Raw genomic sequence first — 15,117 nt, 5'->3', positions numbered from 1 at the left:
AACAAAACAGCATCAATCAGAGTGTGTGTGCCATCAATAAATAACAATACTGACGTGCCTGTGTACGTACAAGTGTGTGCGTCACACAAAAAAGCCCAATGTGTGTTGCTTATGCACACGCACGATTTCCATAGGCACATTTGAATGTTTTTAATATCTATTTTAACGGGAGCTCCTCACACAGGGATCCTCAGCATGTACAGTTAAGCCTCCAAATTATTCATAACCTCCCCAAAGTGAATTTTCATTGCTGGGACTTGCCATCGAAAAGAGACAGAAAGCGCTTGGAGGTATTCTTGCAAAATCTTCGTCGTCTTCATTGTTGGAAATGATTCCCAGTCTGGGAAATGTGGAGGAAAGGCAATCTTTTGCACCAAAGAAAAAATCTTTGAGCAATCTAGAGAAGTTATCACCAACATTGGGCTTGTGGACCGAGTGGCTGATATCAGGCGCCTTCCTTCTACCCCCAAAATCTGAGCTGTTGGGACCCCGATGGCAGCGCTGTTTACAAGGTCATGTTGGCAAAATAGTCCCAACGCGGCCGCGACCAATTAGAACGCTTAGACAAACACGTGGGGCCTTTAATTGGAGAAGGTCACGCCGGAAGAACAAAGAGGGAAATTTCAAAAGTGCGCACGGATGCGCGGGCCTCGGCAAATGCCTTTGTATGCTTATTAAAGCCCTGCGGCGCGCTCTGCAAATTGAATGTAATCAAGTGCAATGCGCAACAAAGAGAGACAGAGACACACACACACACACACACACACACACACACACACACACACACACACACACACACACACACACACCATCCAAATGGTGACATTTGAAAACAAAGCAGCTGTCGTACCTGCGAGCAAAAACTGTGTCAGAAGCGCAACATGTGAGGCTTGGACGATGCGTGTTTGCAATAATGCGCCATAAATCCGCCTTCTGCGCGGTGCCATTGTAAATTGGAACATGATTTAAACAAAGCTTCATTTAGACAAAAGTAGTCATTTGCCACGCACTTATGGCAACCCTAGCCAATTTGTACGACTGGCTTTTAAGGGCTGTCAGTTAAGAGTTTTGCTTGTGGCGGTTGTCATCCAAGCAGGCAAAAAGGCACAAATGCATCTGCTGCAAATGTCCAAAACCCAACAATCTTTTTTTCAGCCACAGGTTCATCAGCCTTCAAGCTTGCTAACAAAGACTCGGCTGCCGAAACACAAGTCTGCGGCGGAAATCCCCCCTGAATGTCATGCCCAAGGGCGACACACACATACATATATATTATACATATTATTCATATTTGCGTTCCCGAGCGCCCATCTCGACCTCGTCAAGCTACTCGTCAGGCTTTTGCACGCTGGGCCAATACGAGCAAAGCAAGCCTTAAAACGGACAAACAATTGGACCAGCATTTGTATGCATATTTGGTGCGTTCTGATCCTATGCCAGCCTTTTAACAAAAGCAACAGAGTATGGTTCTTAAAAGACCCTTGTCCTTATTTTCAACACGTGCTGATGGATTCCATTATGTAGGAAACGTCCATTTAACCTTTGCATGCTAATGACATGCATGTTAGCAGGGCAACGCAGATACAGCTGAGCATGTAATTGTATGTATTTAAATATACATATATTCAGAAGTGATCCGATTTTAATTATATTTGCATTGTCGTGTGGGCGTTTCGAGATGAGTTCTTTCATGGTGAGGCGTAAAGCGTCCTTTCTCATTAGCATTAGCGGCGTGACTAATGCGCATGCACAGCGAGGCACAAAAGCGAACAGAGTAAAAAAAATGCTGGACTAAATACACCACACGCAAAAATATTTTTTTTGACTGAAATCCACTTTGTGCTTTCTCGCACCGTTATTGTGTTTTCATCGTGCTGGAGTCTATTTCATAGAAAATGAACCAAGCTTCACACCGTGTCTGCTGTTCTTTCATTATTGCCGTGTTCAAAGTAGGTCACGGACGCTTTGGATGATAGTCTCGGTCAGAGTGTGTTCAACTCTCCTAATTTTGGCTATGGTGGCGAGTTTGGCGCTTTTTACCTTATTTAAATGGCGACCCCCCTCTCGTTGATGAAGCTTGTCAGTCAGTTGTTGTTCTTAGCGCTGTTGCCTGCAATATTTGTGTGACTCATATCTTTTTTTTTTCCCCATCCAGGCCACATGGTGATAAATTTGAACTGAAGGACTTGCCGTGTCGTGTCAAGTCGGCCAAAGTTTCAATTACTCATATTGAAAATGAACACTTTTCTTCGTACTGATGGCCATTTGTGTGTTTAAATCATTAAGGCAGAAATATTATTTTCTTCAGGAGGAAAAAAAAAAGAAAATTTGGTGTTGGATTTTCTTTCTCCCCATAATTTCAAACACTTTCCAGATGTCTTTCTGGCTTTCGTCACAACACCCCAAGGAGCAAAGATTACAGCACACTTTACACCAGGATGTAGCAAATATTGCAGATCGCAAGTTGTACTAAGAATGTGGAATTACAGGAGGGCTACGAATTCGAACCTGAACCTGCCCACTGCGAGCCGGACCTGCTAACCCTTTTTACTCGTTTGTGTTTGTGTAGGTCAGGAAGAGGATGGCAGGAAGGTGCTGGTCCTGAGCTACCCGCAGTACTGCCGCTACCGCTCGGTGCTGGCGCGTTTGCGGGAGCAGCCTGGCTCGCTTCTGCTCAACCACACGGTGCTGGCGCTGGGCGGCATCGCGACGCTGGGCGCCCACACGCGCATCCTCTATTGCCGCGAAACCTTTGAGCATCCCACGCTGCTACGCAACGAGAGCGTCTGCGACCACTATGGTGAGTTGGTGATGGACACATACGCTCAAACTTTGCTCACCGTTCCAAAGACTTTGGCAAATTTCCTTTAAATTTCCAATTAATTTTTCAAATTGTAATTATTTTCCACATTTATTATTATTACTAAACATGTATTTGTGTTTCCTTTTAATTCTGTAAACATTTCAGTGTAAGTTATAATTCACACAAGTGAGGTTTCCGATGTATTTTTCATGGTTTTATCTAAAAGGCAAGGGGGCGGGGCAAGCGGGGACCTCCATTTGAACAGCCTCTCCTATCCTAAAGCGTTGTGTTGTGGAATTTTTCGGAGTGCCGGAACATGTCTGAACTTCAGCACGCAGTAACAATTTGATCGTGTGATTCATGGCGGCACGAGGGCACTTTCACAATAACAGCTTGAGCTCCTGTAAAGTCGCCGCTGCAGTGTAGCAATCGCATGTGACGGCAAACTGAAATAATAGATGGAAGTAGAAATGTGCAATGTGAGTCTTCGTGTTCGCGTGACAATTCATTTCGAAAATTCACCAAAAACAATGGAGAGGAATTTTGGCTATATTGAACATTTTTGAAGTTGGAATGATTTGAATCAGTGGATAATTGTGGAATGTGGGGGAAGTTTGTTAAATGTCTCCGTAATTTGGCATATTTTTTCAAGGCAAATGTGTTTTTAAAACGGCCAACATCCCGTGGCCGCTGTTTTCCCCCCCCTCCAATGTGCACTCCATCTATATTTTCTCTATTCACTAGTTTGTGCTTGATAAGCAACACAATTTCCATCAGGCTGCCAAGGGCCCCCGAGGGCATCCGGCTTATTATTTTAAGCACATTTGTGAGCTTTGCACAATCACAAGCCGCCATTTCCTGGCTCTGTATCTGCGTTTATACGGATAAATACCAGCGCTGGCGTAATGGCGTCCAGCTGTGACATAATCAACTTCTCTCTTTTCTGCAGCAAGGCTTGTGCGCGTCAGCTGGTCAGCCAGATGAAACAAAAAAAAAAAGCGCAATGTGAAATACAGTCAACAGAAGAAAGAAAGACGGTGTGATTGAGTTTATTCCTGGCGGGCCCGCTTTTAGATTCATCACAGGGGCACAGGAGGTGTACAGGCGGCGCATTGATTATATAAGCGATGGCGGTGGCGGCTAACTCTTGATTTCTATTTACACGCCGTGATTCATTCCCATTTGTCAAAGTGAATTTGGAGCGATCATCCGAGTGCTACTGTGGCGTTAAACGCTCGCCGCTGTAGCTAGCGTACTGTAGCGTGTTGGCGCTGGAGGGGTGATACGAGGGCTGCTCATCAGGCTTTTTATCCGACGTGATCTGCTCTTCAGGCTTTTAAAGCACTCTGAGCGGGAAGTCCTGAGAGCCACCATGCACACGCACGCACGCACGCACGCACGCACGCACGCACGCACGCACACACACACACACACACACACACACACATGGGATTGTTTGAAAATTGACTTGTTTCAAGCCTGTGTTTTCCAACTTTTGTTAAGACAAGCGTGTTCTGGTTCTGTCTTCGGGTGTTGGACTGCAACTTGTTTGCTGGATCTTTGCGCACAAGTCCGCTTACTGCTAATGTGCCTTTCCCGAGAAAGTGACTTTCTTCCATCCAGGCTTGAACAGCTTTGCGCTTGAGTTTGCCTCCTTCGGCTCCCTCCCAAAGTCCAATCAATTGCCTAAATTTAAGTGCGAATGCTTGTTTTGTGGACAAGAACTCTGGCAGGCATCCAATCGAAGGTGCCCAAAGTCATCTGGGATGGCTCTTGGCCAACTTGACAGTCAGTGGAGGCTCAATGTTTTTTTTTTATCCTCAATCTCACCCTATGCACTTGAGGACATGAGTGACAGTTATTGTTCAAAATGTATAATTATAAGCACACATGCTTTGCCTGCTTGAATTTGACGGCGCCCACGCTGGCTCACGCTGGCTCACGCTGGAGGGAAAGTTGTATAGTTTTCAATTGGGTGGCCGTGTGTGGGGAAAAAAAAAGTGGCGTAAAGGCTATGTTGCAACAACAGAAATAGGTGGAGTGTTCCTGTTGTGCGCCAAGCTTAAGTATAAGTGCAGAAATACTGGAATAAAAAAGACAAAGCAACTGTCAGTTGAGTACTGTGTGATAGTAATTTTTTTTTCATGTCCTCTGTGGAAGTTGTAAAGGCAACAAGCATGTTTTGACAAAGTACAGATGTTAGTTTTCAATTGTAGGGAGTACAAGTAAAAGGTTATTGGAAATATAGTCAAATGTTTGAAATATCTGCTAAAGAAAATGACATCAACAAAGTATTTGAAGTACGCGGCCAAGGGACGGTGCGGTCGATTGGTCAGTGGGGGCAAATGGAAAGCATTTCAATCACGCATGCGGCGGAGGCCGCCTGGATTTTGCTTGTCGCCGACTCTCAGGGGAAATATTATGAGCTAGACTTTTCCCCATTCTCCCACCTCCTTCAATTCCTGGAGTTGTGCTGACCCTTCGTTCCCCTCTTGTGTCAGAAACCAAACTCTCCTGCGGGCTTAAGTCAACACATGCGAGCCAGGCAATCACAACCGGGAGGGGAGGGGAAGGGAAGAGGGGAGTCCAACTTGCCGATGTACATAAGCTCTAATGTAGTCGGCGGCGGCCGCATACAACTTCTATATTTCAAATGTGTTTGTTTGTCTGTTGGAAAACTCTGTCATCGCCGCTCGGCTTTTATTAAGCAGGGATCCCCGGTCTAATCTTTGCGCAGGGGGGGGGGGCGAGCGTAAAGGCCTTTTATTGCCTTAAAGATTAATATTGTCGCCATTCGCTGGATGAAAAACAACCTGCGCACGCTTTGGCTTCAAAAATCTTCCTGCACTAGAATGTGCCAGGAGGAGGCGAGGGGGGAAAAAACACATAGAAATGGGCCATGTTTCACTCTCTGAGATCACCCCCCCCCCTCTTAAATAACCCCAAAACAAAACATTAACTCCTGCTCAACATGAACTTGCAGGATGATGTCACTCTTTCCATTGACAACATGAGCCGTGAAATGAAATCTGCAAGTTTGTCGTCGGATCGGGTTCTTGGAACTGCGTCAGAAGATTTTATTTTGCGTCAACGGTCATTGAACAAGCCGCCATTGCCAAAACGACAACAAACGTGTCATTGTGTTTCCTCTTCAGCAAACAATTACGAGTGCACTCGTGGCTGTGTTGGCAGTGATTCATGTTTTGTGTTTCCGCTCACTTTTCTGCTTCATTTTTCATGTTTGGGTTTCACTTTGTTCTATTCTCAAAATGTAACAAGCTACATTTAAATGAGGCTATATTGGGTCAGTGTAAAAATAGTGACCGTGAAAATGCCACAAGGAAACATTAGTTAAACATAGAACATGTTTTCAACCCCTCCTAAACACTCGTCAGCCATTTCACTTAAAAACAATGTTCAGATTGCACCTTGAGCCGTTACTGATATTTTGCACTTCGGGTGTGACCAATATCCTTTCATCACTACAGCTGTGCGATGATCATCTTCGTCATCAGTGTAGGCGACACTATCAAGTGTAAGGCACCTTCTGTTATGTCCTGGCGTCATCGCTGTCGCATGTTGTTGCAGCTGTGGCCTCCCTCGTGGTGCATTTTTTTGCGTGTCCAATTTGGAGTGGCGTCCACTTAAACGGAAACAAAATGTGTACGTGGTGACTTGAGACAGACGCAATTGTTGGTGGTGATATGAAAAACAGATAATTATTGGTCATGAGAGTCTGAAATTTTGAAAAACAAAAAAAGTGATGAAACAAATATATTTTCTCAGAAAGTTCCTTCCGAAAAAGCCAAATCATGAGACAGAAAAAGAGTCAACTTCAAAACATTTAATGCCTCCTGCTCTGGTGAGGCAAGTCTTCCTAGATTCCAGCACACACTTTCCACAATGTTCAACGTGTATATCATGCTGAGTAACCCATACAACTTCCAAGAATTAAAAAAAAAAAAGATGATCAGCAGGCCTACTTAAAATCAGGGTTCATGGTGACGTGATTCTTGCACATATACTTTTTGAGGTCACATTTGCCTCACATTTGAATTCAATATAAAAAAAAAATTTGGCATGCTTGCTTGCACGATCTTAATTTTGTTGAAGCAGCATGGCCTTTAGCAATTCCTGCAAAAGGAAACGGGGCAAGTCATCCCTTTGCAATAATCATCGTGACGCAATTCTTCAAATAACCCCCTGCCCGCCTTTCTTGAGAATAAATACCAGACGAGCCTGTTGCGGCTTGAAACGACTGACTCACTAAAGACGAGCTTGCGGCGTGCAGGTGGAGGCTCGCTCTCTCGCGGGTACTTCCGGCGTCGCCGTCCAACGTGTTTTACATGACAGCGGAAAAATCACTCCCGGTGTTTTACGGCTTTTTAAGAGGCGCTCGCAAACGCGCCAGTCATTACAAGATGAGCTTGTTTTGCCGTAAAAAAAAATGGCTCCTTTCTAATGAATTATAAATAAGCTCCCCTACAGAGTCCAATAAATTGGCGCGTAAAGAGGAAAACATGATGACTGGAGATGCTGTGGCCTATTTTATGGAGCCAATGATTGTTATTCATAGGCGCCGCCGCTTCAGCCTTTTCCCGCAATGATGGTGTTTCCGTGATTGGGCTCATTGGGTCGCCTCCATCCCATCAAGCGTAACTAGAGCGTGATCTATTAGAATACGTACATATGTTTTATTGATGTGTTTATCCCACCATTCATTTATTTATAGGTCGATGCTGAGATTTCTCTCCCCCCTCCCCTCTCTCTTTCTCCTCCAGTAATGAATAGGATAAGCCTTGAAGCTTATCCACCGCTCCCTTTCATACCTCCCCCTTCCCCTCCCCTCTCTCTCGGAAAGCCAAATTGAAATCTTTCCTTCCAGCTCGCAGTCCTAGTGAGCGAGCGAGCGTTCGCCGCAGTCTGTCGGCATCAATGATGTGCGAGCGCTTTTGAAGGTGATCCCGTTTTAGCAAATGCTGCGCGTTACGCAACGTTTTAACACTGCCGGAGTTTGTTTATTCTTGTCAGGAGCTCCTGGGCTGACACCTTCACATATTTACTTGTTGTTGTTGAGCAGCAGATGTAGCAATAAATGAAAGTCTTCTAATATTCGGGCAATGCGGTAACAATAGAAGCGGTGGAAATGTGACAAAATTCATCTGTTTATGACGGAGTTACATTCCTACACCGGTTATGCAACACAAATATGTAAATTGAAACTCTTTGCAGTCTACTTTGCTATTTGTCTTGTAGGTTTGCTGGTTTGTTAGCTTGCTGTTAAAATAAGTTTTAGGTTAAAAAAATTGTATATCACTATAAAAATAAACTCTCTTTGAGTAAGGATTCGCTGCAGAAATCTTTTTTGCTGGCATCCCGTGAGATGCAAGTTTTGTTTGCTTTATGAGATGTTTTTTTTTTTCCGGGACCTGTGGGTTTCAAGCCATATTGTAGCACTTTTTTTCAGCGCTCTGTTGTCCCAATTCCATTGGAAAGAATCTTTTGTCATGTTTCCTAGCTTGAGCTTTCACAAGACCCCCCCCCCCCCCCCCCCCCCCCACACACACACACACACACGGAGCGCCAATGAATCAGATGAGAATGATTTTTTGATCCTTGGCAATAATAAACTTCTTTGAAGGGCTTAATTGGCTCTTCCTGGAACAGCAGAGTTTTGCTTCATTTGCAGTGATGAAAGCATAATGTTGCCTCTCGCTCGCTCTCTCGCTCGCTCTCATCTCGCTCTCTCTCGCTCTCTCTCTCTCTCTCTCTTTCTCGCTCCCCCTGGCCCGTTGGGAGCACGCACAACAGCGCACAACTAATGAATTAAGAACACAACTCCTTTTTTCATCGTTTGTTTTTTTCATTATTTTCTCTGGCTCGCCTTCCCAAATGGCTTTACCTAATAAGGCAGAGAAATTCGCTCTGAAGCGCTGTCTGTTAAATTGCTTTCATTTGATCTGCTGTGTGTGTGCGTGCGTGTGTGTGTTTGTTTAGATTGAAGCAGACTAAAAATTGTGATTCGTGGAAAGGTGGCAAAGTGAGGTCACCTGGAAAATAGCGCGGGCGGGCGAGGGACAGTGCTGGCCGGCTATTCCGAAACTGTTCTTATGAATGGAAGGTTGCTAAGCCAGTTCTCAAACTAGGGGCGCCAGTGACCCCCGGAGGTCTGTGGCACCAAGCTTGGGCATCTGCGAAACGATATTTAGCTTTTCAAGAAGAGAGATATTTCTTTCTGAATTCCTAAATTTTATTTTGAAATTTTAGTTGCTTCGCCAGTTGTCCAGCAAGAAGGATGCTAGCTAGTATGTTTAGGTATTAAGTTTACTCATTAAGTTATTTAGTAGAAACAGGGAGGTTTCCACGGCAACAACTGTGATGCTCTTCTCCTCATTACAAGCTAGCACATTATCAACATGAAGTGAAGCGGTTATTTTTGGCTCAAGTTGGCAATTTGCATGGCATGTGTGGCGAGGGCGAATTTGGATGCAAAGGCGTCTGGTGTGTTTGTAACGGCGGTCGATGCCGAGCGCGAGTGGGAAGAACCACTGAGTCACAACAAGTGTGGGAGACAGTGTGCAGATGAGAGGACTATTTACTCCTCTTCATAGACCAGCATGGAAAGGCCATTAGGCACGCCTGCACAAGACTTAATCATCCTCATCATAATTTGAATTTCATTTTGGACACTCTTAACACCAATATTCATATTATTATTATCCTTTGATCATCATAGTTATTGTAATTGATAGCAGTTGACCGAGCAAGTCGGCTATATTTATATATTGCATTTCATCCACCAGGGGAACTGATTGCTGGAATGTGGGCTTGTCACCATGGCAATGGTGGCAATGGTTGCCTTCTGACGCTGATTGATAATTGTCAGCTGACAGAATGTTTGCGATAATAGTGTGTGAATACAACCGTGTGTAGTAATGAGCTGCTAGTGTGGGGGGCGGCTGCCCCGCCTTCTCCTAATCACAATTACGACTGCCATTCACACAGCCTGAACACTAAAGACAAGTAGATGTGCAAAATGTGCTTCAAATTGATGTCTTTTCCCTGACATGAAAATGTGAGAGATAATCCCAATGAAGACAAAGAAGCAGACGTTATTTTTTCCTCTCTCAATTGCTACACAAACAAGTAAGAAAATAATGGGAGCATAATGGCCGACGCGGCTGCCATAAAGTCAAGAAGGCATTGTTATGATGCAGCGTGTTTGAGTATGTAATGCTCATGTTTGGGAGCCATCTTTATATATTGTCAGCAGACTTCCAGAAATGGGAGTTATGTCAGTCAAATTTTTTTTTAATGGTTTTAATATCCAAGTGTGACTAGGCAGCTAGGTGATGAGTTAGTTGGCTAAAGTCACTCAGATAGTTGGCTTAGCTTGCTTGTTAGCAAGTATTTCCAAACCAAGTAACATGATGACCACACTCTTGTTTTTGTGCTATTTTGTGTTTGTTTTAAATGATGTCCCAATGTGCCTTTTATAACCTGTTGTAAAATTCCAGCGTAACTAAAACACCTTTTTGTGGGCGCGTCCTATTTCATTGATTAATCTTCTCCATGAACCTTATCGACTGAGCTGACTCACTCGTGTTTTACAATGTAAATAAACACGCACAAAGGCATTCTTCCAGTTGCTTTCATAACATTTATGTGGGTCACTTGTTTGTTAGCTGTGCTTTAAGGCCACCTGCTTGAAAGCATGTCGTCAAACATGTGCTCTGAAATATTAGCGAGGTGAGCATATAGTAGGCATAAAATCTGTCAGTGCTCAAAAATATTTGTGTTTCTGGTGGTGTGTGTTAATTTTGGCTAAGGTGCAAATCTCCAGAATGTTGAGGTGATTAAAGGGCCATCTCAGTAAATCCCTTTTGCTGTTTGACGGCGACACTCGTACGTTGCAGTTTTACTGCGAAATTCTACGCGCTCATGTTTCTGTGTTCACCTTTGGTCCGTTTGGCTCACGGCAGCCACACGGACTGTTTGTCAAAAGCGACAGGCAGGTTTACAATTGTGTTGAACAAGTACAGCTTGCGGGGTGTGTCGCAAACGCCGGGTCACCGTGTTACGACACCGCTGCCACCTTTGGCAAAACATGTCCTCCGTTTACTACGCTGTTACACACCTACACTATCAATGTAACACAAATTTGTGAATTGGAATGCTTCGTAGCATGTTCCGCCAACAGAATTGCAGTGGAGCAGCAGCAATATTTATTTTTTTTGGTTATTGCGCTTTTTTACGGAAAGGATTTTTTCTGGCTTCTGATCCGTCGGACATGTCCTCCTTGGCAGTGTCACACATGAACATGTAATAAGTCATCGTCTTGTGGTCAGTGAGGCATAAAAAGCGCAGACGGAGACATAGGAAGTGGTGAGTGTGCAAAATAAGTTCTGCTTCTGCCGTTTAGTGGAACATGTCAACAACCCTTTGAAGGAAAATAAAACATCCGGTTGCAGGGAAGAAAAAAAAACATATCGAGGTGCTTTAAAACCTTTGCTATGTTCCTGGCCCGCTCTTAACTTGGGCGTGAATCAATAGGACGGCCGCTGGCCTTACGCAACCCGGCACTTGTTGGCCACACAACACGGCGGCCTCGTTTTTGGAGTTGTTGTTGTATAGCTCAATCAATGCCTCGCTCGCCGTGTTACGTGGCATAATGGTGTGCTTACGTGGTGCGCGGCGGGGGAAGAAAATGGGGACAGGCCTGCTTACGCAATGTGGGTCAGTGGGGGTGTCACCAGGGGAGCTTAAGACACACACTGTCACAAGGCACAAGTACGCATTATATATGGTCATGACGCAACTTATGACTGAGAGGCATTTTAGGTTAAACCCTTGATGTGGTCTTGTTGTCCTCAGCTCCCAACTTAAAGGGGCGTCCCCGCAAGAAAAAGTTGTCCATCTCGCAGAGGAGGGACTCCGCGGCCTGCGTGCTGGTCTCAGCTCAGGACCCCAGCAGCCCAGAGACCAAAAGTTCCAAGGTAGACGCACCACTTTTTCCCCTCATTTCAATACACGCGTCGTTATGACATTCAGAAACAGAAGAAACGACGTTTGTGTGTGGGTTTTTTTTTTTTTCCCCCCTTCTGCTGTTATCCTGCCGACCTTGAGTGGTTAAATTGATAGCAGCAATGGTGTCTCTTCAGCTAATCTGCGCTTCATCTGCGCTGGCCCAGAATCGATGCGGAGGAAAACACCGCATGAAAATACAACAAAGAAATTAAGCGGCTCATTTTTAAGGGTCAGCTCGTCACAATGGCCGTGGATCGGATATAAAATATATAATATAAATCCAAAAATTGTATTGTAATTATTTTTTAACAAAAAAATTGTAAAGTGAATTATACATTTTTGTATAATTTGTAGTAAATTTATTTTTTATTTATCTTTATTGAATGCAGGTTTTTTTTTTGGCCAATATGTTTATGCTGCCAAATATCTTTTAAAAATAAAACAATTTTCAGTGTATGGTTTACAAAATAGTATTATATTATATTGAATTATATTACAATTTTTTTTATTACTTACAATAAATCAATTAAAATTACCAACGTTGTTCATTTTTTGACATAATAACTCCTGGAACCTGCGACCTGACCGCTGCCCTTGTCGCCCTTTTAGATTAAAGCGAGCTGTCGAGCGTTAGCCAATGGCAAGATGAGCTCCGTCAATCTTAGCTCCGCCCCCAAACACAAAGCCGGCGGCGGCCTCGGCAGGAAGGCGTCGTCCGAGGAGAAGGAGCAACCGAAGGAAATGGCGGAGGAGAGGAGTGAGAAAGAAGAGCTCAGGGATTCGTCCTCCTCGCTGGAGGACGATGAGGAGGAAGCGGCGGCCGACATGGCGGCGGCTGACATGGCGGCGGCGGAGGCGGTGGCCTCAAGTGAGGAGAATCGAGAGGACGAGCAGGCCTTCCTGGTGGAGCTCTACAAGTACATGAAGAAGAGGGACACGCCCATTGAGAGGATCCCCTTCTTGGGGTTCAAACAGAGTGAGTCACTCACACGCTTATATTGGTTGCTTCACTTCATCACCTCATCTCACTCCATTTCTTGATTGCTCCTGGCATTTTTTTCATTTTATTTGTCAGATGGTTACTTGACGTCCTCTTCCCCTTTCTTTACTTTACTTCACTTCCATACTGAACGTTAGCTCCAAAATACAGTATTCACAAAAACGTTACCCAGGCCATAAACATTTTTGTTGTAGCAAAGGAGGCCCACTTCATTTTCAAGGTGAGACGAAGCGTCGGCCGTAGTTCACCTTGGTACAACAGTCACGAGTCGAAAGACTCAAAAGCGCTCGATTCGGCGCACGCCTCACGAAACGAATGCAAATGTGGAACGAAAGCTGACAAAGGAGGCGAGGAGCTCTCTCTGGAGCCTCCCCATCAAACGGCGCGCAAAACAAACGAGAGACTGTTGCCACCCGCATGATGGACCAAAATATAGATTAGACGTCTTCTCATCAGCGCCACATGTACGCCTCGCCTCCACTTCTTTGTGTTCTTCCGACGCTGTTAGAGGACGTTCGCCGGACGACTCGAGTTGCATTTAGAGGGCGGTGACGACTGCATTTGTACCAAAAAGCAAATCAGTCACTTTGTGACACTCAAAGTGAAGTTTGAGAAAAAAGCTGGAGTTATTTCCAGGTTAAGGACATTTATTCAAGTCGAAGACTGATATTGTTCCCGATCTCGAGCACCAGATTTGGCCCCACCGGTCGGATTGTCAAGTGAGATAATCTTTTCTGATTAATGCTGCCAATCTTTGTTTGGTTTCAGAGTTAAATGTTGAGGTTTCCAAGCAAAGAAATCCCGTGTCAATGAATGCCACTGATTACGTCGCAACCTTTGTAGCCGCCATCTTCCCTCTCGATGCGCGCCGCAAAGACGTGCAGCTGCCGCTGATCACAAAAAACTATTGCTTGTATGGAAGCGAGCCCGGCGACAGATGGCTGAGTGATGTCGGCCTTGTTGGCGTCTTCCCCGTGATTTACCTCCAAAGAATCCCAACGCGCATCGTTTGTCATTCCGCCTCGTCCGCGCTAAAGTCAACTGTTGCGATGTTATGTTAATTTTCTTTTTTTTCGCCTCTACGGGTCTCTTGCGCATTCGGAAATGCATTCAATATGTCGGCCGCTGATCTCTTATTTTCCAGCGCAGCGAGACGAGAACGAGTTCCGTCTATTTGAGACTTGAGATGACCGGCGTCAGATCTTTTTTTTGTTCTTGAGCTTTTGAATGATTTTGTTTTGTCCTTCAAAACTGATCATCATCATGTCTGGCTTTCATTTTCATCAACTTTTATGAATGAAGGGCGAGACTTAGCAACAGGTGCAATTTTGTTCATAAACCTCTTTGCTATGAGTGAAGACTGCTACGCTATATCGGGCGATTGTACCAACAACACTGGCACCAATTTGTGTTGCCGCGACGACACATTGTGTTGCCATTTAATTGGCGAGGGAATCAAGAGAAGCGATTGCTAATGACACGACACTAAAGAGAGACGCGTGTGCCTTCACACATACAGCAGATGGAGGCGGCCGTGGGTCCAACGTGGCCATTACAGATGCTGCATAACAAGCTGCTTAAAGAATCCATCATGCAGTCAGTCGCACAAGACAATATGATGACGGAAATGCTGGCGTTCCATTCAGCCTTTGTTATCCCAACCGGCGCGGCGACGAGGAAAGAAGGAAGAAAAAAAATCAATGCTGTCAAAGGCGTAGATAGGAAAATGTCATTTTGACAAATGCAAGGCTTTGTGTAAGCACAGATTGAATTTTGATGGATTTCTCCTCCCAGCGAAGCTGCACATTTATTTGTGTTTTTTTATGATACTCAATTTTTTGGGGGGCAGGGGGTGTATTTATTGGCTCCACAAATAAAAATGTTAAGTGGTGGTGTTGTCGCAGAGAGCAAATACAAATATTTAGTGGAGCAATTGTAGCAGAGGTTTTTCAAAGACAAGCCACCATTGAGGCCATTTTTAGAAATGTTGCGCAATACTTGTAATGTGATATCACGCACATTAGCTTGTTTGAGCTTGCAAATCAATCATGTTCCAAACAGGAAAGAGGCCAGACCAGGATGGCCAAGTACTTTTAGCCACAGCCTTTCAGAAGCCCTCTTTTGTTTTCTTTAGTGCATTTTTTTTGTTCTACAAACTGCCATTACAACTTGTGTAAAATGTAAATACAAACGTAATATGATTTACAAAACCTCTTACCATTCACTCTCAAAATTCCCTGAAGGCACTTTGACTTCAATTTCAGTTGACACTCGAGGGCGCTGCAGC

General features: G+C 44.5%; 1 protein-coding gene across 1 annotated transcript in view; it reads left to right on the top strand.

The window, feature by feature from the left end:
- Window positions 1-15,117, top strand: part of arid5b (AT-rich interaction domain 5B) — a 53,947-nt gene that overhangs the window by 26,035 nt on the left and 12,795 nt on the right. Inside the window, exons 5-7 of the mRNA XM_085921451.1 lie at window positions 2,570-2,800; window positions 11,678-11,799; window positions 12,440-12,806. Coding sequence (XP_085777577.1) covers window positions 2,570-2,800; window positions 11,678-11,799; window positions 12,440-12,806 — 720 coding nt within the window. The remainder of the gene's footprint in view (window positions 1-2,569; window positions 2,801-11,677; window positions 11,800-12,439; window positions 12,807-15,117) is intronic.

This window comes from Syngnathus leptorhynchus, chromosome 10 (assembly GCF_054491065.1).
Source record: "Syngnathus leptorhynchus isolate UIUO chromosome 10, UIUO_Slep, whole genome shotgun sequence".
NCBI lineage: Eukaryota > Metazoa > Chordata > Actinopteri > Syngnathiformes > Syngnathidae > Syngnathus > Syngnathus leptorhynchus.
Note: the sequence above shows the minus strand (reverse complement) of the source record. Positions and strands in the feature narration are given on the sequence as shown.